The following is a 23097-nucleotide window of genomic DNA, read 5'->3' on the forward strand; positions in this document are numbered from 1 at the left end:
TTGAAACTGGAATCTCGGAGCCTCAAACAAGAAAATCTTTTTGCATAACCATCATACTATCTCCCCAACCTGCCTTCAAATTTACTTTTTTTTTTTATTTCTACAACCAGGATTATTGCTTGGGTTCAGTGCCTACATACCACTGTACCTGGTGGCCTCCCCCCCCCTTTTAGATAAACAATAAGAGACAGATAGAGAAGGAGAAATACCTCAGCACCAATTACCACTAATGAAGCTTCCCCCTTGAAGGCACACCTGTGTGGGGGTGGGGGACTCAAGCCCAGGTCTCATTGCACCTGGTAGCATTATATGCACTCCACTATATGAGCCACCTCCTTTGCCTCCCCTCCCCTTTGTTTTGATTTTAAAAACTTATTTACTAATGAGAGAAAGTGAAATACCAAAGCATCACTCTGGCATATGCAGTGCCAGGGATTGAACATGTAACCTCATGCATGCAAGTTCTGTGCTCTACCCACTATGCCACCTCCCAGACTAGATTCATGGCTGTTTTCTTTGTCACTGTATTACTATAGCCTTTTACATAGTGAGTGATTGAAGGCATTTAGATATTTGTTAAAGGAAATGAATAGTACTGAAAAGATGTTTAGCTGCACAGACTTAACAAGTTCCTGGAAATTTGCCAGTTCTGATTATTCCATCTTAATCATTTTACTGTGGGAGTAGGAATGCTTTGGTTATAACTTGTATGTAATTTCTTTGTGATTAGGAATTTGCTTTGTTCAGACTAGATTCCTGGCAAATATTTTTTGAATTAGATATGTGAAAGCTAAGGTAGAAGTGATTACTTTTAGGCCAGCTCTTTAATGGAGTATATTCTTTAAACTGGGTGTAAGACATTGTTAGAAGTTACATAGGTTTTGCCATTGTTTCCTTTTTATAAATAAATTAAATTTTTTTTTAAAAAAGTTACATAGGGGGTCAGCCGGTGGCACACCAGGTTAAGCGCACATAGTACAAAGTGCAAGGAGCCCCTGACTATTTGAGCCTCTGGCTCCCCACCTGCAGGAGGGTTGCTTCACAAGTGGTGAAGCAGGTCTGCAGGTGTCTATCTTTCTCTCTCCCTCTGTCTTCTTCCTCTCCTTTCCCCTCCCCTCCTCTCTGTTGTTGTCTTTTTTGTTTTGTTTTTGTTTTGTTTTTGTTTGTTTTCTTTCCTATCCAATTAAAAAATGGCCACAGGAGCAGTGCATTCGAAATGCCAGCACCGAGGCCCCAGCAATAACCCTGGAGGCAAAAAAAAAAAAAATTATGTGAAGAAACTTTTTTTTTTTTGGTAGATAGTACTTCACTGCTCTGAGCTCTTTCTTTCTTTCTTTCTTTCTTTCTTTCTTTCTTTCTTTCTTTCTTTTAGGTCTTATACTCTCTTTTTTAATTTATTTACTTTTTAATTATCTTTATTTATTTATTGGATAAAGACAGCCAGAATTAAAGAGGGAATGGGTTGATAGAGAGGGAGAGAGACAGACACCTGCAACACTGCTTCATCATTCATGAATCTTTCCCCCTGCAGGTGGGGACTGGGGGGCTCGAACCCGGGTCCTTGTGCATTTTATTGTGTGTATTCAACCAGGTGTGTGCCACCATCTGGCCCCCTGAGCCGACTTTTTCAAAGACAGAGAGATAGGGAGAAAGAGAGACAAAGATAGTGGTAGAGAGGGAAAAGGTACCACAGCACCAAGCTTCCTCCAGTGTGGTGGAAGATGGGCTTGAACCTGGGTCACATGCACGGCAAAGCAGGTATTCAATCCAGGGAAGCTAATTTGCCAGCCCTAGGTATTCATTTTTAACTTTGTGCTTTCACTTTCAGGTAGTACATCAAATGTGCTGTTTTCTTCTCAAGATCCAGTTGAAGATGCAGTTTTTGGTGAAGTTACTAATCTCAAGAAGAATGGTGATAGAGGAGAAAAAAGACAAAAGCATTTTCCAGAGAGGAGTTGTAGCTTTAGTTCTGAAAGTCGAGCGGGAATGCTACTTAAGAAGAGCAGCTTGGATTTGAATTCAAGTGACGTAGCTATCTTGATGGGAGCAGATGCCAAGATTCTCACAGCAGCACTGACATGTCCTAAGACTTCTCCACTTCATATTACAAGGACTCATAGTGTTGAAAGTGCTAGCTGTCATCAAGTTGATACTAGGACTCGGATTTCTGAAAGCATGTGGGATTCTGACCACAGATCTTCCATGTTAGAGATGCTTGAGGAAAGCCAAGAGCCCCTAGAGCCTATGGTTGATGACAATGAAACTGAAACTACTATGACAAAGGGTACACATGTCAGTCTGCAAAATAATAGTAACAGTAATCAGTCCACAGACTTTAAGGCAGAATCCAAAGATCTAGTAAATAATAAGAGAAATAGTTTATATGGTGTTGCTAAAGCAGTTGAGAGGGAAGATGTTGAAACTGGGTTAGACCCTTTGTCTCTCTTAGCCACTGAATGTACAGTAGAAAAATCATCTGATTCTGAAGATAAGTTTTCTCCAGTTATTGCACGTAATTTAGCTGATGAAATTGAAAGTTACATGAAGCTAAAAAGTCCCCTTGCCAACAAGTCTTCCAGTATGGAATTACATCGGGAGAGAAACAGAGAATCTTATACTCCCACTGCAGTTGTTCACCCATTAGAAAGGAGATCAAGCCTACCTTTAGATCATGGGCCACCAACACAGGAAAATCCTGAAAGTGAAAACAGCTCCCCTACAGTATCCAGATCTAAAACTTTCATTGCACATTTCAAGCAACAAACTCCCCGGACTCATAAAGATCGCTCGAGTTCTTTATCAGCACTGGTGCGTTCTTCACCACATGGCTCACTGGGTTCGGTGGTAAATTCTTTGTCAGGAATAAAGCTGGATAATATACTCTCTGGACCCAAGATAGATGTACTAAAATCCAGTATGAAACAGGCAGCAACAGTAGCCAGTAAGATGTGGGGAGCTGTATCATCTGCCTATAACTATTCTGATGATGAGGTAAGAATATCTGATATCAAAATGTTTGTTGTATTTCTTAATAATATTAGGGGGGCAGAAGATGGTGTACTTGGTTGAGTGCACATGTTAGAATGTGCAAGGACCCAGGTTCAAGCCCCTGGTCCCCACCTGCAGGAGGAAAGCTTTGCGAGTGGTGAAGCAGAACTGCAGGGGTCTCTCTGTTTCTCTCCCTCTCTATCACCTTCCCTCTCGATTTCGGACTGCCTCTATCCAATAAATTAATTAATTAATATAATAAAAATATATTTAAATTACTTAGAGATTTCTGGGAACTATTGGCTTTTATATTTGGAAACAGCATACTCTTGTTTTCATGTTCTTGAAATGACTTGAATGTACATGTAAGCAAATTAGTCATGAAGAAATAGCCTACCTACCAGAGCTGCTTGAGCTCACATTGAGGTTTTTTTTTTTTTAAAGCATTAATGATTAATGTTTGAATATTATATTCATATCATGTTAGATAGATTTTCATAACACTTCATTTATATGTAACCTCTTTGATATATATGAAGTTGCTCTGCAATTTAATTCATAAATTTCATGTCATATAGTAAAACTGAATCTTTTAAAAAGCAGTGTGGAAAATAATCATTAGATTTTTGTAATGAAAGTAGAAGTGGGGAAAACTGCTTATTTTAGAGAAAAATTTCAATTTTACCTCTGTACTCAAATATATGTGTGTGTGTGTGTGTGTGTGTGTGTGTGTGTGTGTGTGTGTGTGTGTGTGTGTGTGTGTATTTATTTCTGTTTACCAGACCACTGCTCAGCTCTGGTTTATTGTGGTGCAAGGGATTAAACCTGGGACTTCGGAGCCTCAGACATTAGAGTCTGTTTGTATAACCATTATGCTATCTGTCCCCACCCCTCAAATAAATATATAGTACTTGGATAAAAAAGTCAAATGTTGTGACTGGGGAAATAACTGATAGAACTCAGGAGTTGCATGTTTGAGGCTCCTAGTTCAATCCCAGGCACTGTATGTACCAGAGTGGTGTTTTAGCTTTTCACAGCCTCCCTTCCTTTCTCTCCCTCCAGCCCCCATGCTATATGAAACTCTCTATCTTATGTAAAATAAACACATCTTTTTTTAAAAAAGGTAGACACTGGGCCAGCAAAATATATCACCTGGATTGTGTACCTGGCCCAGGTCTGAGAACATGACCCAGGTTTGAGCCTGCCCCACCACACTGGAGGAAGCTTTGGTATTATGGGATCATATTTCTCTCTATATCTGTCTCTGTCTGAAAGAATCTATCTGAAAGAGTTGGCCTGGAGTGGTGAAGCCCTGGTGATGGAAAAAGAAAAAAGGCAGGGGGAATCGTGCAGTGGTGCAGTGGGTTAAGCACAAGGACCGGCGTTAAGGATCCCGGTTCAAGTCTCCGGCTCCCCACCTGCAGGAGAGTCGCTTCACAGGTGGTGAAGCAGGTCTGCAGGTGTCTATCTTTCTCTCCCCCTCTCTGTATTCCCCTCCTCTCCATTTCTCGCTGTCCTATGCAACAATGACAACAACAATAATAACTACAACAATAAAAACAATAAAAGCATCAATAGGAAATAAATATCAAAAAAAATTTTTTTAAAGAGTCCTTAAAAAGGGGGTCAGGGAGTCAGGTGGTAGCGCAGGAAGTTAAGCACAAGGACCGGCAAAAGGATCTGGGTTCAAGCCCCCGGCTCCCCACCTGCAGGGGAGTCGCTTCACAAGCTGTGAAGCAGGTCTGCAGGTGTCTGTCTTTCTCTCCCCCTTCTGTTTTCCCCTCCTCTCGCCATTAATCTCTGTCCTATCTAACAACATCAATAACTACAACAATGAGAAACAAGGGCAACAAAAGGGAAAATAAATTTTTAAAAATTTAATAAATAAGTAAAAAGGGCAGATATCTATAAATGTTTAGTATTGTTGCAACACTATATTCCAAGTACTATCATAAGGTACATACCTTACTCAGTATACAAATATATATACACAAAATTATTTGACAGTCCTGTGGGTTGGTACTATTGTTCCCATTTTATAAATAAGATATCTAAGCTTCAGAGAGACTATAACTAATAACTGACACAATAAGAATTCTGGGAGACTGACCATATAGTCTATGCCCTTAACACTATAGTAGCAAAGAAGGGAACAGTATCTTAGAAGAGAAGGAGAGTGGTCCAGGAGGTGGCGCAATGGACAAAACATCAGACTTTTTTACCAGAGCACTGCTCAGCTAGTGGTACAGGGGATTGAACCTGGGACTTAGGAGCCTCAGGCATAAGAGTCTCTTTGCATAACCATTATGCTATCTACCCTCCAACCAAGGTATCAGACTCTTAAGCATGAGGTCCCAAGTTCAATCCCTGGCAGTACATGTACCAGAGTCATGTCTGGTTCTTTCTCCCTCCTCCTATGTTTCTCATAAATAAATAAAATTAAAATCTTTTTAAAAAAAAGAGAGAGAGAAAAGAAGGAGAAATAGGTTCTAAAGAAGGTGGTGTCTAAGTTAAGGTTTGATGGATAAATTTGTTTTTAGCTTAGTCAAAGTGATGAAGTGGCAAGTGGTCTTGAGAGTAATGTGGAAAAGCATAGAGGCATAAAATACCCATTCTTAAGATACTATAAGTAATTTCATATTGCAAAAACTTTTAAGTAGGGCCTCCTGGGATGTGGCATAATGGTTCAAGCAATAGACTTACAGGCATGAGGTCCTGTTAAATTTCTGGCACCATATATGCCAGCATACTGATATGATTCTTTCTTTTCTCTCTCTCTCTCTTTTACTAATAAACTTTGTTTTTTTAATATTTTATTTATTTCTAATAAATAAACTTTGAAAAATAGAAACAAACAATTCTAGGCAACAGAGACATGCGAATAGAAATTAGACAAATAGGTTGATGTGGCATGTTGTCATGGTGATCAGCCTTTATCTGGAAGGTGATTCATAGGGAGAGGCGGAGCTATGAGCAGCAAATAGCTTTCTCTCCTCTCCTCTCCCGGATCAACTAGGAATACCAAAGGAGACCACCTGGGACTGAAACAAGACAGGACTAGAATGACCACAGGAGCCCAGTAAATCACCCATGAGTACAAACACATGTGGCTGGTGACAGAGAGGAGACAGGAGCCTAAGGAGAGATTAAGTGACTGCTAACAGTTCAGCAGTTTATCAGTTGAGACACCACCTCCAGTTTGGTCCACCAACAAGGGGACAGCTTAAGGGAGGAGAGGACTCCCCAGAGACTCACCAAGTGCAACTCTGAGTCTCCATTGCTACTACCCTCAGAGTCTGGAGCAGCAACAGGGAGGGACACCAGGGGACAGAGATCTAACCGGGAAACTCAGGAGAAGACCTATACCTCGGTGGAATAGCTGAGGGACTGTGAAAGTCACTTTGCATAACCACTGGATTATCTCTGCCACACCCTGCGTTATCTCTTGGTCAGGAGTCAGTGATTAAGCTAAGAAGCCTATTGATAGTTTAAAAGCCCTCAGGCTCCCATAGCCTACAGGGAAGAAAAAAAAAGAGGCTTTTAAACCACTGAGCTCCAACTCAGGGATTGAAAAAACTGTTAACTTCCACCACTGTAAACCCTTTAATTAACTTACTTAGACACAAGTCAATCCAGGCAATAGTGATCAATAATTTGAAAAGTACTGATAAAGGGAACTCATAATATATAAAATGGTTAAAACAACAAGAAAAAATATTGGAGACTCGAACCAGGACAAGAGTCCAGCTAAAAGTCCTCCAGAGGGTGAAGCACAAAACAACGAGTTCAACATCCAAACATTAGCTAAGGAAATAATAACAGGAGTGAGTAAAGAATTTGAAAAAATTGTAATCAGAAATGCAGGAACAACAAATGAGAATATGGAAGAAAATTCTAATAATCTCATGGTTATTAGAGAGCTGAAAGCTGAAATCGCTGAGCTAAGAAGGCAACTAGATGAACAAGCTAAAACAGTATCAGAGCAGGGCAACAAAATAGATAAACTCCAGAAAGCAGTACAGGGCAGAGAGAATAGAATCTATGAGGCTGAAGACAGAATTAGAAAGATTGAGGATGAATTAGAGACAACTAAAAAAGAAGTAAGAGATCTCAAAAAGAGATTAAGAGATGCTGAAAACAACAACAGAGTCCTATGGGATGACTTCAAAAGAAACAATATATGCATTATTGGCATACCAGAGGAAGAAAGAGAAGGAGAGGAAGAAAGCATTCTCCAGACCATAATAGCTGAAAATTTCTCTAGTCTAGACAACACCAAAAACATAAAGATTCAAGAAGCCCAGAGGGTCCCAAACAGAATTAATCAAGACCTAAATACACCAAGACATGTCATACTTAGAATGAAAAGGAATAAGGATAAAGAAAGGATCCTCAAGGCTGCAAGAGAAAAACAGAGTCACCTATAAAGGAAAACCCATAAGATTAGCAGCAGACTTCTCCATCAAACACTACAGGCCAGAAGAGAATGGCAAGATATCTATCGAGTGCTCAATGAGAAAGGCTTTCAGCCAAGAATACTATATCCTGCTAGACTGTCATTCAGACTAGATGGAGGCATCAAAACCTTCTCAGACAAGCAACAGTTGAAGGAAGCAACCATCACCAAGCCTGCCCTGAAAGAAGTTCTGAAAGGTCTCCTATAAACAACCAGACCACCACAAATAGAACATATATCAAAACACTCTAAAACTCTGTAAGAATGGCGTTAAAGTATCTTCAATCTTTGATATCAATAAATGTCAATGGCCTAAATTCACCTATTAAAAGACACAGAGTAGGAAGATGGATCAGAAAACACAACCCAACAATATGTTGTCTACAGGAAACCCACCTAACTCAACAAGACAAACACAGACTTAAAGTGAAAGGATGGAAAACTATCATACAAGCCAATGGCCCACAAGAAAGGGCAGGAACAGCTATTCTCTTATCTGACATGATAGACTTTAAAATAGATAAGATTAAAAAAGATAGGAATGACTTGCCAGAAGATGGTCATTCACTTCGGTAAAAAAACAAACAAACAAACAAACAAAAAAAAAAAGATAGGAATGGACACTACTTAATGCTCAGAGGATCAGTCAATCAAGAGGATTTAACAATTATTAATATCTATGCACCCAATGAGAAGCCATCTAAATACATCAAACTTCTACTGAAAGAGCTACAGCAATATATTAACAGTAACACAATCATAGTAGGGGACTTCAACACCCCAGTCTCTCAATTTGACAGATCATCCAGGAAGAAAATCAGTAAAGACATAAGGGAGCTAAATGAAGAGATAGATAAACTAGAACTATTGGACATTTTCAGAGTCATTCATCCCAAGAAACTGGAATACACATTTTATTCAAATCCACATGGGTCATTCTCAAGGATAGACCATATGTTAGGCCACAAAGACAGCATTTCAAGAGCATTGAAATCATCCCAAGCATCTTCTCAGACCACAGTGGAATGAAACTAACACTTAATAATCAACAAAAGATTAGTAACAGTCTCAAAATGTGGAAGCTCAACAGTATACTTCTTAACAACTTCTGGGTCAAAGAGGAAATCAAGGAAGAAATCAAAATTTTTCGAGAGTTCAATGAAAATGAAGACACAAGCTATCAAAATATTTGGGACACAGCTAAAGCTGTCCTAAGAAAGAAGTTCATAGCTATACAAGCACACATTAGGAAACAAGAAAAAGCACAAATAAACAGCCTGATTGCACATCTTAAAGACCTAGAAGAAGAACAACAAAGGAACCCTAAAGCAACCAGAAGGTCAGAAATCACTAAAGTTAGGGCAGAAATAAATAGCATTGAGAATAGGAAAACCATACAAAAGATCAATGAAAGTAAATGTTGGTTCTTTGAAAGAGTAAACAAAATCGACAAACCTTTAGGCAGACTCACAAAACAAAAAAGGGAGAAGACCTAAATAAATCGGATAGTAAATGAAAGCGGAGATATCACAACAGACACTTCAGAAATTCAACATATCATGTGAGGCTTCTATGAACAACTATATGCCACCAAGCTAGAGAACCTGGAAGAAATGGATGATTTCCTAGATACCTACCAACTTCCAAAACTAAGTAAAGAGGAAGTGGATAACATGAACAGGCCCATCACAGCTAATGAAATTGAAACAGTTATCAAAAATCTCCTCAAAAATAAAAGTCCTGGACCAGACGGTTTTACAAATGAATTCTACAAAACCTTCAAAGAAGAACTAATATGTCTACTTTTAAAAGTCTTCCAGAAGATTGAAGACACTGGAATACTCCCTGCCAGCTTCTATGAAGCCAACATTACCCTGATACCAAAAGCAGACAGGGACACAACCAAAAAAGAAAACTACAGACCAATATCTCTGATGAACATAGATGCGAAAATATTGAACAAAATTCTAGCCAAGCGGATACAGCAGTGTATCAAAAAGATTGTTCATCATGACCAAGTGGGGTTTATCCCAGGCATGCAAGGTTGGTTTAATATACGTAAATCAATCAATGTGATCCACCACATCAACAAAAGCAAGACCAAAAACCACATGGTCATATCAATAGATGCAGAGAAAGCCTTTGACAAAATACAACATTCCTTTATGATCAAAACAATACAAAAAATGGGAATAGATGGAAAATTCCAGAAGATAGTGGAGTCTATATATAGCAAACCTACAGCCAACATCATACTCAATGGTGAAAAACTGGAAGCATTTCCACTCAGATCAGGTACTAGACAGGGATGCCCACTATCACCATTACTATTCAACATAGTGTTGGAAGTTCTTGCCATAGCAATCAGGCAGGAGCAAGGAATTCATGGGATACAGATTGGAAGAGAAGAAGTCAAACTGTCCTTATTTGCAGATGACATGATAGTATACATGGGAAAACCTAAGGAACCCAGCAAGAAGCTTTTGGAAATCATTAGGCAATACAGTAATGTGTCAGGCTATAAAATTAACATTCAAAAGTCAGTGGCATTCCTCTATGCAAACACTAAGTTAGAAGAAATTGAAATCCAGAAATCAATTCCTTTTACTATAGCAACAAAAACAATAAAATATCTAGGAGTAAACCTAGCCAAAGAAGTGAAAGATTTGTATACTGAAAATTATGATTCACTACTCAAAGAAATTGAAAAAGACACAAAGAAGTGGAAAGATATTCCATGTTCATGGGTTGGAAGAATTAACATCATCAAAATGAATATATTACCCAGAGCCATCTACAAATTTAATGCTATCCCCATCAAGATCCCAAGCACATTTTTTAGGAGAATAGAAAAAAATGCTACAAATGTTTATCTGGAACCAGAAAAGACCTAGAATTGCCAAAACAATGTTGAGAAAAAAGAACAGAACTGGAGGCATCACACTCCCAGATCTCAAACTGTATTATAGGGCCATTGTCATCAAAACTGCTTAGTACTGGAACATGAATAGACACACGGACCAGTGGAATAGAATTGAGAGCCCAGAAATGAGGCCCCACACCTATGGACATCTATTCTTTGACAAAGGGGCCCAGACTATTACATGGGGAAAGCAGAGTCTCTTCAACAAATGGTATTGGAAACAATGGGTTGAAACATGCAGAAGAATGAAACTGAATCACTGTATTTCACCAAATACAAAAGTAAATTCCAAGTGGATCAAGGACTTGGATGTTAGACCACAAACTATCAAATACTTAGAGGAAAATATTGGCAGAACTCTTTTCCGCATACATTTTAAAGACATTTTCAATGGAACGAATCCAATTACAAAGAAGAGTAAGGCAAGTATAAACCTATGGGACTACATCAAATTAAAAAGCTTCTTCACAGCAAAAGAAACCACTACCCAAACCAAGAAACCCCTCACAGAATGGGAGAAGATCTTTACATGCCATACATCAGATAAGAGTTTAATAACCAACATGTATAAAGAGCTTGCCAGACTCAACAACAAGACAACAAATAACCCCATCCAAAAATGGGGGAGGACATGGACAGAATATTCACCACAGAAGAGATCCAAAAGGCCGAGAAATACATGAAAAAATGCTCCAAGTCTCTGATTGTCAGAGAAATGCAAATCAAGACAACAATGAGATATCACTTCACTCCTGTGAGAATGTCATACATCAGAAAAGGTAACAGCAGCAAATGCTGGAGAGGGTGTGGGGTCAAAGCAACCCTCCTACACTGCTGGTGGGAATGTCAATTGGTCCAACCTCTGTGGAGAACAGTCTGGAGAACTCTCACAAGGCTAGAAATGGACCTACCCTATGACCCTGCAATTCCTCTCCTGGGGATATATCCTAAGGAATCCAACACATCCATCCAAAAAGATCTGTGTACACATATGTTCTTGGCAGCTCAATTTGTAATAGCCAAAACCTGGAAGCAACACAGGTGTCCAACAACAGATGAGTGGCTGAGCAAGTTGTGGTATATATATACACAATGGAATACTACTCAGCTGTAAAAAATGGTGACTTCACTGTTTTCAGCCGATCTTGGATGGACCTTGAAAAAATCATGTTGAGTGAAATAAGTCAGAAACATAAGGGTGAATATGGGATGTTCTCACTCTCAGGCAGAAGTTGAAAAACAAGATTAGAAAAGAAAACACAAGTAGAACCTGAAATGGAATTGGCGTATTGCACCAAAGTAAAAGACTCTGGGGTGGGTGGGTGGATGGGGAGAATACAGGTCCATGAAGGATGATGAATGACATAGTGGGAATTGTATTGTTAAATTGGAATCTGGGGAATGTTATGCATGTACAAACTATTGTATTTACTGTTGAATGTAAAACATTAATTCCCCAATAAAGAAATAAAAAATAAATAAATAAAATTTAAAAATTAGACAAATAAAACTTACATTTAAAAAAAAACTTTTTTAGGAAAATGATTCATTATTAAAAGCATAATAGTGTTATAACTCACATGCCTTTTGTCTTTAAATAATTTATAAGAGGACAGGAGATGGCAAGCCCAGGAAAGCTTATATACTCTATCTAAAAAAGGAGATTCTGCTTGGAGTGGTGGATTCAGGCAGTCAGAAAGCTTGGGCTAAAATTTTGATGACTATAAACAAATAAAGGTATTAATAGTGTCCTGGGACTTGCTCAGCGGCAGAACATAGGACTTGCATGCCTGAGGCTCCCAATACAGTCCCAGCATTCCATGTATCAGAGTGGTGCCATGACCTCTCAGTCTCTTATTTGAAAGTTTCTCTATGTTTATGAAAGAAAAATAGAGATGCTGGGAGGTAGTTCACCTAGTAGCATGCATACCTTGCCATTTGTGAAAACCTGGGTTCATGTCTCAGCTTCATATAGAAGTACCATGGAAAGTACTAGGTGAGGATTCACAGGTGGTGGGTGGGTAGTGCTATGGTGTCTCTTCTCTTTTCTCCCCCCATCCTCCTTTGAGATTTAAAAAAAAAAGAAAAAAGAAAGAAAAACTTGAGCTGGAAACAATAGAATCTTGCATGTATACGGCCTTGGTGACATAAAAATTTAATCTAAATAAATTAAAGAAATTACTGTTTTGACTTTATTTATTTATTGTACAGAGACAAAGCCTCAGGCATGCTTGACCTCACTTCTGCAGGGCCAACTTTTTCATTAATAGAGATCATAGGAGGTGAAAAACCATAGTGCTGAGCTTTTACCCAGTATTACGGCACTTGAACCTAGACTGACTGCCTGACAAGTCACATATCCAGTGAGCTATCTCTCTAGTCTCTTAACATAAAGACTTTTATTTAAAGTATTCTGAATATGTAAACATGGGAGTATTTACTGAACACATAATAGCACATCAACACATCAGATTAGGCATTAAAGTCAATTAATTACACAATAACAATAGGTTAGTAAAAGTGCTATCTTGAGGACTGAGAGATGGTACACTTAATTGAGTGTACGTTTATTTTATCATGCTTAAGGACCTGGGTTTGAGTCCCAAACCACCACATGGGAACCACCTGCATGGGGGAAGCTTCAAAAGCATTTGAACAGTTATGTATCTCTCATTCTCTTTCTCCCTCTCTCTCTTTCACTTCTAAAAAAAAAAAAACATGTCTTATTTTATAAAAATGTATAGTTATATATGCACATTTTAAAATAAAATGTAATTACTATGTTGATTACACCCTGGGTATTGGTATATTAAGTAGGGTTGGGGAGGGTTTTGGTATGTTTATCTTGTTATTTATTGTTTACAGGACAGTACAGTTGTTGATATTTGAGTACAAGTCCTCACTTCCCTATGATAGGTATCTATGAAATATTCTCACTTCCAGCTTAAGTCCTTGCCCATGATCATGCATCAAGATCCCAAAGTTTCTCCGCACTCCCTACTCTTCCCTCCCTCCCCAGAGTTCTTTGCTTTTATGCTGCATTAAGTGCTTTTATATACTGTTTGACATGTCTAATTTTTTTAAATCTAATACGGCTTTATAATAAGACACAAGGCTTTGTTCTTTAAAACAGTAATCAAAAGGAAACTACTTACATTCTATCTAAAACATTAGCAACTACTTATAATGATTAAGAACAGCAGTGTTCAAAACTTCATGTTTTATGCCTCTGACAGTGATGGTTATTGTTCTGGACAGTCACACTGATAGCTGAAATTCTCACAACAACCTTATTTTAAATAACTCCACACTTTTCAGATGATATAGTTAAAAGTAAAAGAAGTAATTTCTATACGATTTCATGCTTTATGAGGTGATGGGAAGTCAAGGTTACAGTATGGCTGTTTAACTCTGCAGTTCCTAGTTGATTTGTACTGAGATCCCTGATTCCTTTGAAAGCAATGAGCTCTTAGAGTCCTTCATTTTCTGCTGTTGCATATGGAGAAATACCTTACAACTATAGTAGATTACCAAGAATACAACATAATCTTGAAGTGATTGGTCATTGCTTAAATGTCTTAGCATATAAAGAGTAAATCCCAGAGGGGCCAGGTGGTGACACACCCAGTTGAGCACACATGTTGCCATATACAGGGACCCAGGTTCAAGCTATAGGTCCTCACCTTTAGGAGGGAAGCTTCATGAGCAGTGAAGCTAGTACTGTAGGCATTCTCTTTGGTGTCTCCCTCCCTCCCTCCCTCCCTCCCTCCCTCCCTCCCTCCCTCCATCCCTTTTTCTTTATTTCCCTATCCTTTCTCAGTTTCTGTCGAAAGAAAAGAAGGAAGGAAAAAAGGAAGAAAGAAAGGGAGAACGAACGGTGGGGGGCGGGGAATGGCCACCGGGAGCTATGGATTCATGTATAGGCACAGAATCCCAGCAATAACCCTGGTGGCAAGAAAAAAAGAAAAGGAGGAAATTCCAAATAAATAAGAAGAGCTCATGACTTAAAAAAAAAATGTAGGGATGATTCTTTATTTATGGATGAAAGAAGAGTTTTAAAAAAATTATTTATGGGAGAGACAGAACCAAAACATCACACTGTGGCACATGTAATGGCAGGGATCAAACTTGACCTCATGCTTGAGGGTCCCACACTATCCCCCGCCCCCCCCCCCCCCCACATCACCACCTGGGCCACTGAAAGACAAGTTTAATTCCAAAAAAGTGTAATTCCTATGGAAGATGGTACTATTTATATATGTGGGGTTTTATTCTTTTCAAGGAGGAACCTAATAAAGATTACAGCTTCCCAGCTGGCCTCGAAGATCATATTTTGGGGGAGAACATATCAGCTAATACAAGTATCTCAGGGTTGGTCTCCAGTGAACTTACTCAGAGCAACACAAGCCTTGGGAGTAGCAGCAGTGGTGATGTGGGAAAACTACAGTATGCAACAGGTATGGGGAAGATTGTCCTCTCCTCTAGTTTATATGCCCAGGCCTTGCCTTCTCCATTTGTTGAGATGCTTTGTTAGATTTCTAACACAGCCGCAGCATACTTTTAATTTCTGTGATCTCAAGTACTACAGTCATCTGCCAAATTTACTTTTAGTTATATGTATTAATGGCTATATCACTAGTTCTCAAAATTCAATGTGTATTAGAGTCACAAGGTTCAATTTGCTTTGAGATTTGCATATCTCAAAACACAGCGATCAAACCCAGGGTTTCATTTATGCAAGACATGTGCTGTACTACTGAGGTACATTCCCAACCCAGAAGTGTAGCTTTTTGTTTGTTTTTTGATTGTCCATGGGGCGTCACCAGACCAGGCCAACTTTTCTAGGTAGACAGGCAGAGACAAAGGTAGAGAGATAAAGACACCACAATGTAAAGTTCTCTTTAGTATGGCAAAGGCAGTGCTTGAATCTGAACCTAGGACTGTATTTTTAACCAGACCAGCAGGTGAATCAGATGCTTACTGGAGTTTGAGTCTCCCTGTGATATATTATGAAATATCCTAGCTCGCTGTGCTATTGTTGTTACTCTGTAATTTTCTCTGACCTTCTATTATGAAAAGTTATAGGTGTCCTAGAGAGTTTGAAAGAATTATGTAAAGAATGAGTCGCTTTATATTTAGTGTTACCTGAATTGTTCTGTATGTGTATTGTTCTGTATGGTACATTCTGAACCATTTGGAAATAAATTGCACACTTTGTAATTCCCATTAAATATTTTGGAATGCATCTAATGCAAAATAAGGGTATTTTCATACATAACATATTTTTTTAAATTTATTTTAAATGAGAAAGAGAGATCAGAGCTCTGGTTTATGGTGGTACTGAGGAGTAATCTGGGACCTCAGTGAAGCCTCAGGCATGAAAGCCTTTTTGCATAACCAGTATGCTGTCTCCTCAGCCCCATAATATCTTTTAAAACTTACTTCTTTCTAGGTGAATTTCCGTTTTCAAGAGGCATAAAAGGACAGGACTTTGAAAAATCAGATCATGGTTCTTCTCAAAACACCAGCATGTCTAGCATCTATCAGAATTGTGCAATGGAGGTAAAAGTTCTGTATTCTGTCCATGATAAAGTAGCTGTAAATATATATATTTATTTCAGAATGGTATTAACACTGATCCATAATACTCTTGTGGACAGAATAAAAAATCATTTTGTTGCATTTGTTCGATATCTTATATAGGTGAGACAGTAAACTGGTGATTTTCCCCTATAGAGTAATTGAGCTGTTAATTCCTGATTGAAGCAACTGAATAAATGCACTAGCTCAAAAAAAATGTCCTAAGGTTTTCATGATGGAGGTTCTCAGTGTTTTCACTTTTCTTTTCTTAGGTTTTGATGTCAAGTTGTTCACAGTGTAGAGCTTGTGAAACTTTAGTTTATGATGAAGAAATCATGGCTGGCTGGATGGCAGATGGTTCAAATTTGAATACAACCTGTCCATTCTGTAAAAGCAATTTCTTGCCTCTTCTCAATATAGAATTTAAAGACTTACGAGGCTCTGCAAGGTTAGTGTTGTAAAAGCATGCTTCAGGGGTAAGTTCTTCCCAAATGCCGAGGTACATGCCTGCCAGAAGACAAGACTCCTGGAGTGAGAGCTTCATGGTATGCTTCAATATCCCTTTCCTTTTATTTCCTTTACACTCAGTATGTAAGTATAAACTGTTAGCAATGTAGGAGACTATGTTTCCATTCAATTTAATGTGTGATTACCAATAATGGTTCTTGAGAACCAAGCTTTATTATTAGTAATTCAAAATTCTGATGCTGGTAACTATTGTATTTTATTGATGTTACTATTTCTCCTTCCTTCCTTCCTTCCTTCCTTCCTTCCTTCCTTCCTTTCTCCCTTTCTTTCTTTCTTTCTTCCTTTCTTTCTTTCTTTCTTTCTTTCTTTCTTTCTACCAGAGCAGTACTCAGGTCTGACTTACGGTGATGTGGGGGGTTGAACCTGGGACTTTGGAGTTTCAGGCTTGAAAATCTTTTTGCATAACCATTATTCTATTCCCCCATCCTAATGTTTATTTTAGACTTTCTGTCTCTGTGACTAGAATTTCATTTACAAGATAAAAGCAAGAAACTTCACCCTTTCCGTAGCTTTTTGCCATTTTATGTCAGTGCTCTGTACAGCAAAATAATTAATTTCTAGGAACTAAAATGTAGACTAGCTTATCTATAATCAGTCATTTCTTAATTGAGATTTTGGTGACTGTACCATGACTAATTGATAACAGGTACATGAACATTGTTTCATTCAGTGTCATTTTGTTAATGACTTTTTGTAAAGATGTGTTTATTTGGAGATAAAGAGATAAAGAGAGGGAGATAAAGAGAACCAGAGCATCACTCTGATGTATGCAGTGCTGGAGATCAAACTTGGAATCCCATACACGCAAATTCCGGCCTATTCATTATAACTGTTAATGAGAAAGAAAAAAAAAAAAAAAAGTATCCCAACTAACAATAAAAGAAACAACATTATTTCAGGACCTACTTTTATCATGCTTAAAGTCTTATTTTGCAAAAACAAAAAACAACTATTGACAACAATAAAGACTTGTTATTCATTATTTTTAATGGAGGAAATGGAACTTTATACTAGCTGCTTTTATAAAATTTCTATAGGTCCTGGATATAAGTAACCCCTAGGACAGACACATACCTTTTTAAAAAATATTTTTATTGGGAGTCGGGCAGTAGTGCAGTGGTTAAGCACAGGTGGCGCAAAGCGCAAGGACCGGCATAAGGATCCCGGTTGGAGTCCCCGGCTCCCCACCTGCAGGGGAGTCACTTCACAAGCGGTGAAGCAGATCTGGAGGTAGCAGGTCTGGAGGTGTCTGTCTTTCTCTCCCCCTCTCTGTCTTCCCCTCCTCTCTCCATTTCTCTCTGTCCTATCCAACAACAATGACATCAATAACAATAATAACTACAACAATAAAAAACTAGGGCGGCAAAAAGGAATAAATAAATATTTTAAAAAATATGTTTTTATTGATTGATTATTGGATAGAAACAAAGAAATTGAGAAGGGAAGAGGAAATAGAGAGGAAGAGTGATAGAGAGAATAGAGAGACAACTGCAGCAGTGTTTCAGCACTCATGAAGCTTTCCCCCTGCAGGTAGGGACCAGGGGCATGAACCTGCTTCCTTTTTGTACTATAAATGTGTATGCTTAACCAGGTATACCACTGCCTGGCTCCACGGAACATGTCTTGTGCTGTGCACAAGGTTCTGGATTGGGGCCCTATCTGGACATGGGAGCATCATGAATGGCACCAGGAGCAACTTCTTGGCTGATGGAACTGTGCTGTAGTATTTCTCTGTCTGTCTCTCCCTCTTTCCTCCTCCTCCTCCTCTTTCTAAAGTAGAAGAATAAGAAAATTGACCTGGAAACACTGCTGAAAATGATGATAACACACGTGCTCAAGACCCTAGCTCCACACAAAGAGTAAAATTGTTTTTTATTTTATTTTATTTTGTAATTTTTATTTATCTTCCCTTTTTGTTGCCCTTGTTGTCTTTTTATTGTTGTTGTAGTTATTGTTGTTGTAGTTGATGTCGTCGTTATTGGATAGGAGAGAGAGAAATGGAGAGAGGAGGGGAAGACAGAGAGGAGGAGAGAAAGACAGACACCTGCAGATCTGCTTCACCGCCTGTGAAGCAACTCCCCTGCAGGTGGGGAGCCGGGGGCTCGAACCGGGATCCTCATGCCGGTCCTTGCACTTAGCGCCACCTGCACTTAACCCGCTGTGCTACAGCCCGGCTCCCACAAAGAGTCAAATTGTATGGGGGCCCAAGAGGTGGTTCAGTGGATAAAGTGTTAGACTTTCAAGAATGAGGAACTGAATGGTATCCCTGGTATCCCATGTATTAGAGTGATGCTCCAGTTTTCTCCCATATAAATACATAAATAAGTCTTTAAAAATATTGTACAATTGTATAGATCTTTGTTATATTTTTTCCTTATAACTTCTGGTGTATAACTGAACCAAATCATACTCTTAATTACTGACACACTCTTATCTTTGGTTTGTATAAGGGCTCTCTTTTATTATCTTCTATCCACCATTCCAACTCTTACTCCTTTATCCAGTTGACATAGTCTCTGCTGTTTCGATCCTTGGGCTGGCAAGATGTTTTACCAGTGAAGGTGCCTGCTGTGCTACGCACACAATCTAGTTTTAAGCCTGGCCCCAACTTCACTGGGAAGCTTCAGTGTTGTGGTATCTTTTCCTCTCTGTCTCTGTTCCTGTTTTTCTTTCTGTCTGAAAAAGTCAACCCAGGGTGGTGAACCTCCAACAACAGCAACAAACAACAGCAAATATATGTATATTTAACTTATATAATTAAAATAATGCTGGAAAAACTCATTAATTTTACTAGTTGGTTTAAAATCTGAGTGGCTATATGTCTATCTGATTTATTTCTTCTGTAGGAAGTTGATATATCATTTTCCTTATCTAATTATCCTACCATTGTGTACCTCAGTTGCATTCAGTTTTTTGTTACTATAAATACTTCAGTGATGTACTGCAAAATACATCTTCTAGAATTTTGTGGAATAGTTTTTCTTAGAGAAACAGTTGTAGGGGTGGGGGTATGGCACACTTGGTTGAGCGCACATGTTACAATGTGTAAGGACCCAGATTCAAGCCCCCTAGGCCCCACATGCAGGGGGAATGCTTCAGGAGTGGTTAAGTAAGTCTGCAGGTGTCTCTCTGTCTCCCCCTTCTCTCTCAATATCTGGCTGTCTCTATTAAATAAAGATAATAAACCTAAAAAATTACATAATATATGATTCATAAATGACTGCTTTAGCATAAAGTGATTTGATATATGCAATTTAGAGGATTCTAAGAGCTTGTAAAACTTTCTTGTTGTCTGTATTTAGCTTTTTCCTGAAACCAAGTACCTCTGGTGACAGTTTACAAAGTGGCAGCATCCCTTTGACAAGTGAACCTTCAGAGCACAAATTTGTTGTCAGTTCAGCAGAACCTGACTTGATCAACCTTATGGATTTTCTAAAACTTAACCAGACCATAACTGAAGAAACAAGCTCTACAGTTGAATCAAGGTACCATAGGGTACAGAGAACTCTTTAGAGTATGCTAGGTATCCTTGTGAAAACTCCATCTTTGAGACAGTCTGACATACATGTAGGAGTAAGTTCTTGGCCATTATTTATTATAGTGTGTGGGATTGATCCTGGGACCATGGAGCCTCAGTTATGAGAGTCTATTTGCATAACCATTATACTGTCTACCCCCACCCCCATTTAAAAAAATTCATATGAACTTTTTACTACCAAATATTATTTAAGTACCTAGTTAATGAATCTGATAAGCCACTTTTGAAAATTGTTTAATATTTTACTGTGATCTTTTACCAAATAAACAATACTGTTGTGTATCAGGAGTATAACAGTTCACTGTTTATCACTGCCAGTTCCTATGAAAGTATTCTCTTTATTGTGTAGTCTACTCTTTACTCTTCACTGTTGATTGTGAAACATCTCTTTATTGAAAGCATGTTGTATGCTAAACATGCTAAGCTCTAAAAATAAAAAGGCAAATTAGATTTGGTCTCTCTATGTGGGTTTATGACTTATAGTAGAGATTTAAAATATCAGTATATATGTGATAACTATACATGTTATATTATACACTAAATATGTAACATGTATATATAATACCTAATCACATATTTAAAATATTTCTAGCTGATTTCATTTAATAAAGTTGAAATAACATTTGAAGTAAGTACTTGAATGTGGTCCCCTGTGATCTGCCATGTGTCCTCTTCCCTTCACTCACCAGAGTCATTCATCCCACCTTCTTCTTCTAACCAGTTTTACAAAAATGCCTGAAGAAAATTTAATTCATATAAAGTAGCCCTGATTCTTCTCAGATGTCTTTAGTAAATTCTGTTCATTCTAGAAAATACTCTAGCGCCATAGGTTTAGATTATTTCACAACAAACATGGCATTTCTTCTTTTTTTTTTAAAGTGATGAAATAAAGAAAGCCAGTGGAGATGCTCAAACTATGAAAAATTCACCTGTACCTAACAGTTTATCAAAGCGAAATATTTCTTTGACTCGAAGTCACAGTATTGGAGGTCCCTTGCAAAATATTGACTTTTCGCAGCAACCATTTCATGGCATCTCAACAGTTAGTCTTCCAAACAATCTACAAGAAGTTGTGGTATGTAACAGCATTATAACTAATAAATATTCATGTAAGTATTAGAATAGTAGATAATTCTTCTGCAGTAGATTAATCATGTAGAAATCTTTTTTTTTTTTAAGATTTTATTTATTTATGAGAAAGATAGGAGGAGAGAGAAAGAACCAGACATCACTCTGGCACATGTGCTGCTGGGGATCGAACTCCGGACTTCATGCTTGAGAGTCCAAGTCCCTGTCACTGCGCCACCTCCCAGACCACAATCATATAGAAATCTTAAACTGGCTGTGAACTTTAAAAAATTCCTATGTAAAAAAAAAGAAAAAAAAAATTCCTATGTACAGTATATCTGTAATAAGCAGCAGAGTATAGTGGCTCCTCTAGTTCCAGTAACTTTCAGCTTGTGGCTTTTTTATTTTTGTGGGAAGGGGTATGCCTTTATTCACATCTCCTTTTCAAGTTTGCTTTGAAGCAGATTTCTTTAAATACCATGTATTTCACTTGTAAATATTTTAATATGTGTCTCTAAAAGATGAAGGATTCTTTAAAAGAATCCCATCAAAAATAAGGTGTCAGAAGTCGGGAAGTTAGCTCATCTGAATAGTGTACCTGCTTTGTCATACACTTAACCCAAGGTCAAACCAGACCCCCACTGCACTAGAGAAAGCTTTGGTGTGGTGATATCTTTTCCTGTCTCTTTCTCTCTGAAGAAGTCAGCTCAGAACGGGAAAACTCAGGTGACAGTGAAAACAAAATAGCTAAGGTGTCAGCAGATAGCTTTACAATATGTGAAACCATGGTACCTCACGGGAGCACCTATACTTTTTCTTAGTTGGGCTCAGAAGGCTGCTCAGCCGTGAGGCATATGCATTAAATAATAAGAATAATAAAGTGATAAGATAATGGAAAATGAAAAATGGTATCAAATTATTTAAAGAGTTTCAAGATGCATGTATTGGAGTTTTGAAAATCAGGACTAAATAAAATCAATATGTTGCTATATAGTGCTATAAATTGTTCATTGCATTGAGGATCAAGGTTTTTTTGTTTGTTTTCAAACTGTTAATTCATTTGTGTTTTAAACTTGTAAGACACCTTTATCAGTGCTGGTATGTTACTTCATTGTTCCATTCTTGTGATGTTACTAGCTAGTAAAACCTCAATGCCTAGATCAAATTTAGAGTATAAAATGATGATTGTCTAATTCTGTCATCTTATATTTCTTACATAGAACACATTTATAAGGACAAGTAACAGCCATATGTTCTGGTTGCCTTTCAAAAGATACAATTTATGTTGGAAAGGCAAAATAAATACCTAGATTTTTTCTTTATTTACCAAATTTAAAACAAGATTCTTTTTTTTTTTATTTTCCCTTTTACTGCCCTTGTTTTTTTATTGTTGTTGTTGTTGATGTAGTATTTGTGGATAGGACAGAGAGAAATGGAGAGAGAAGGGTAAGACAGAGACGGGGAAAGATAGACACCTGCAGACCTGCTTCACCACTTGTGAAGTGACTCCCCTGCAGGTGGGGAGCCAGAGGCTCAAGCCGAGATCCTTATGTGGGTCCTTGCGCTTCATGCCACATTCACTTAACCCCCGTGCTACCGCCTGACTCCCTAAAACAAGATTCTTTGATATTTTTCCCCACCAGGGTTATCCCTGGGGCTCAGTACCATCACTTTGAATCTACTGCTCCCAGCAGCCATTTTTCCTTTGTTCTTTCTTTCTATTTTATGGATAAGACAGAGAGAACTTGAGAGGGAAGGGGAGATAGAGAGGAAGAGAGACAGAGACATACTTGCAGACTTTCTTCGCTGCTTGTGAAGTGTCCCACCTGTAGGTAGGGAGCGAGGACTCAATGTTTTGATTTTTTAAAATTTATTTATGTATTTATTATTGGATAGAGACAGAAATGAGAGGGGAGGAGGAGATAGGGATAGAGAGATGCCTGCAGTCCTGCTTCACCACTCATGAAGCTTGCCCTCTATAGGTGGGGACCAGGGGCTTGAACCTGGGTTCTTATG

General features: G+C 38.3%; 1 protein-coding gene across 2 annotated transcripts in view; it reads left to right on the forward strand.

Annotated features, from left to right (window-relative positions):
* The window catches only part of DENND4C (DENN domain containing 4C), a 116920-nt gene that overhangs the window by 72262 nt on the left and 21561 nt on the right, over positions 1-23097 (forward strand). For both annotated transcript variants that reach the window (XM_060199623.1, XM_060199624.1), the window contains 6 exons: positions 1829-2991; positions 14650-14824; positions 15820-15929; positions 16220-16395; positions 19778-19960; positions 20893-21088. In XM_060199623.1, coding sequence (XP_060055606.1) covers positions 1829-2991; positions 14650-14824; positions 15820-15929; positions 16220-16395; positions 19778-19960; positions 20893-21088 — 2003 coding nt within the window. The remainder of the gene's footprint in view (positions 1-1828; positions 2992-14649; positions 14825-15819; positions 15930-16219; positions 16396-19777; positions 19961-20892; positions 21089-23097) is intronic.

This window comes from Erinaceus europaeus, chromosome 10 (genome assembly GCF_950295315.1).
Source record: "Erinaceus europaeus chromosome 10, mEriEur2.1, whole genome shotgun sequence".
NCBI lineage: Eukaryota > Metazoa > Chordata > Mammalia > Eulipotyphla > Erinaceidae > Erinaceus > Erinaceus europaeus.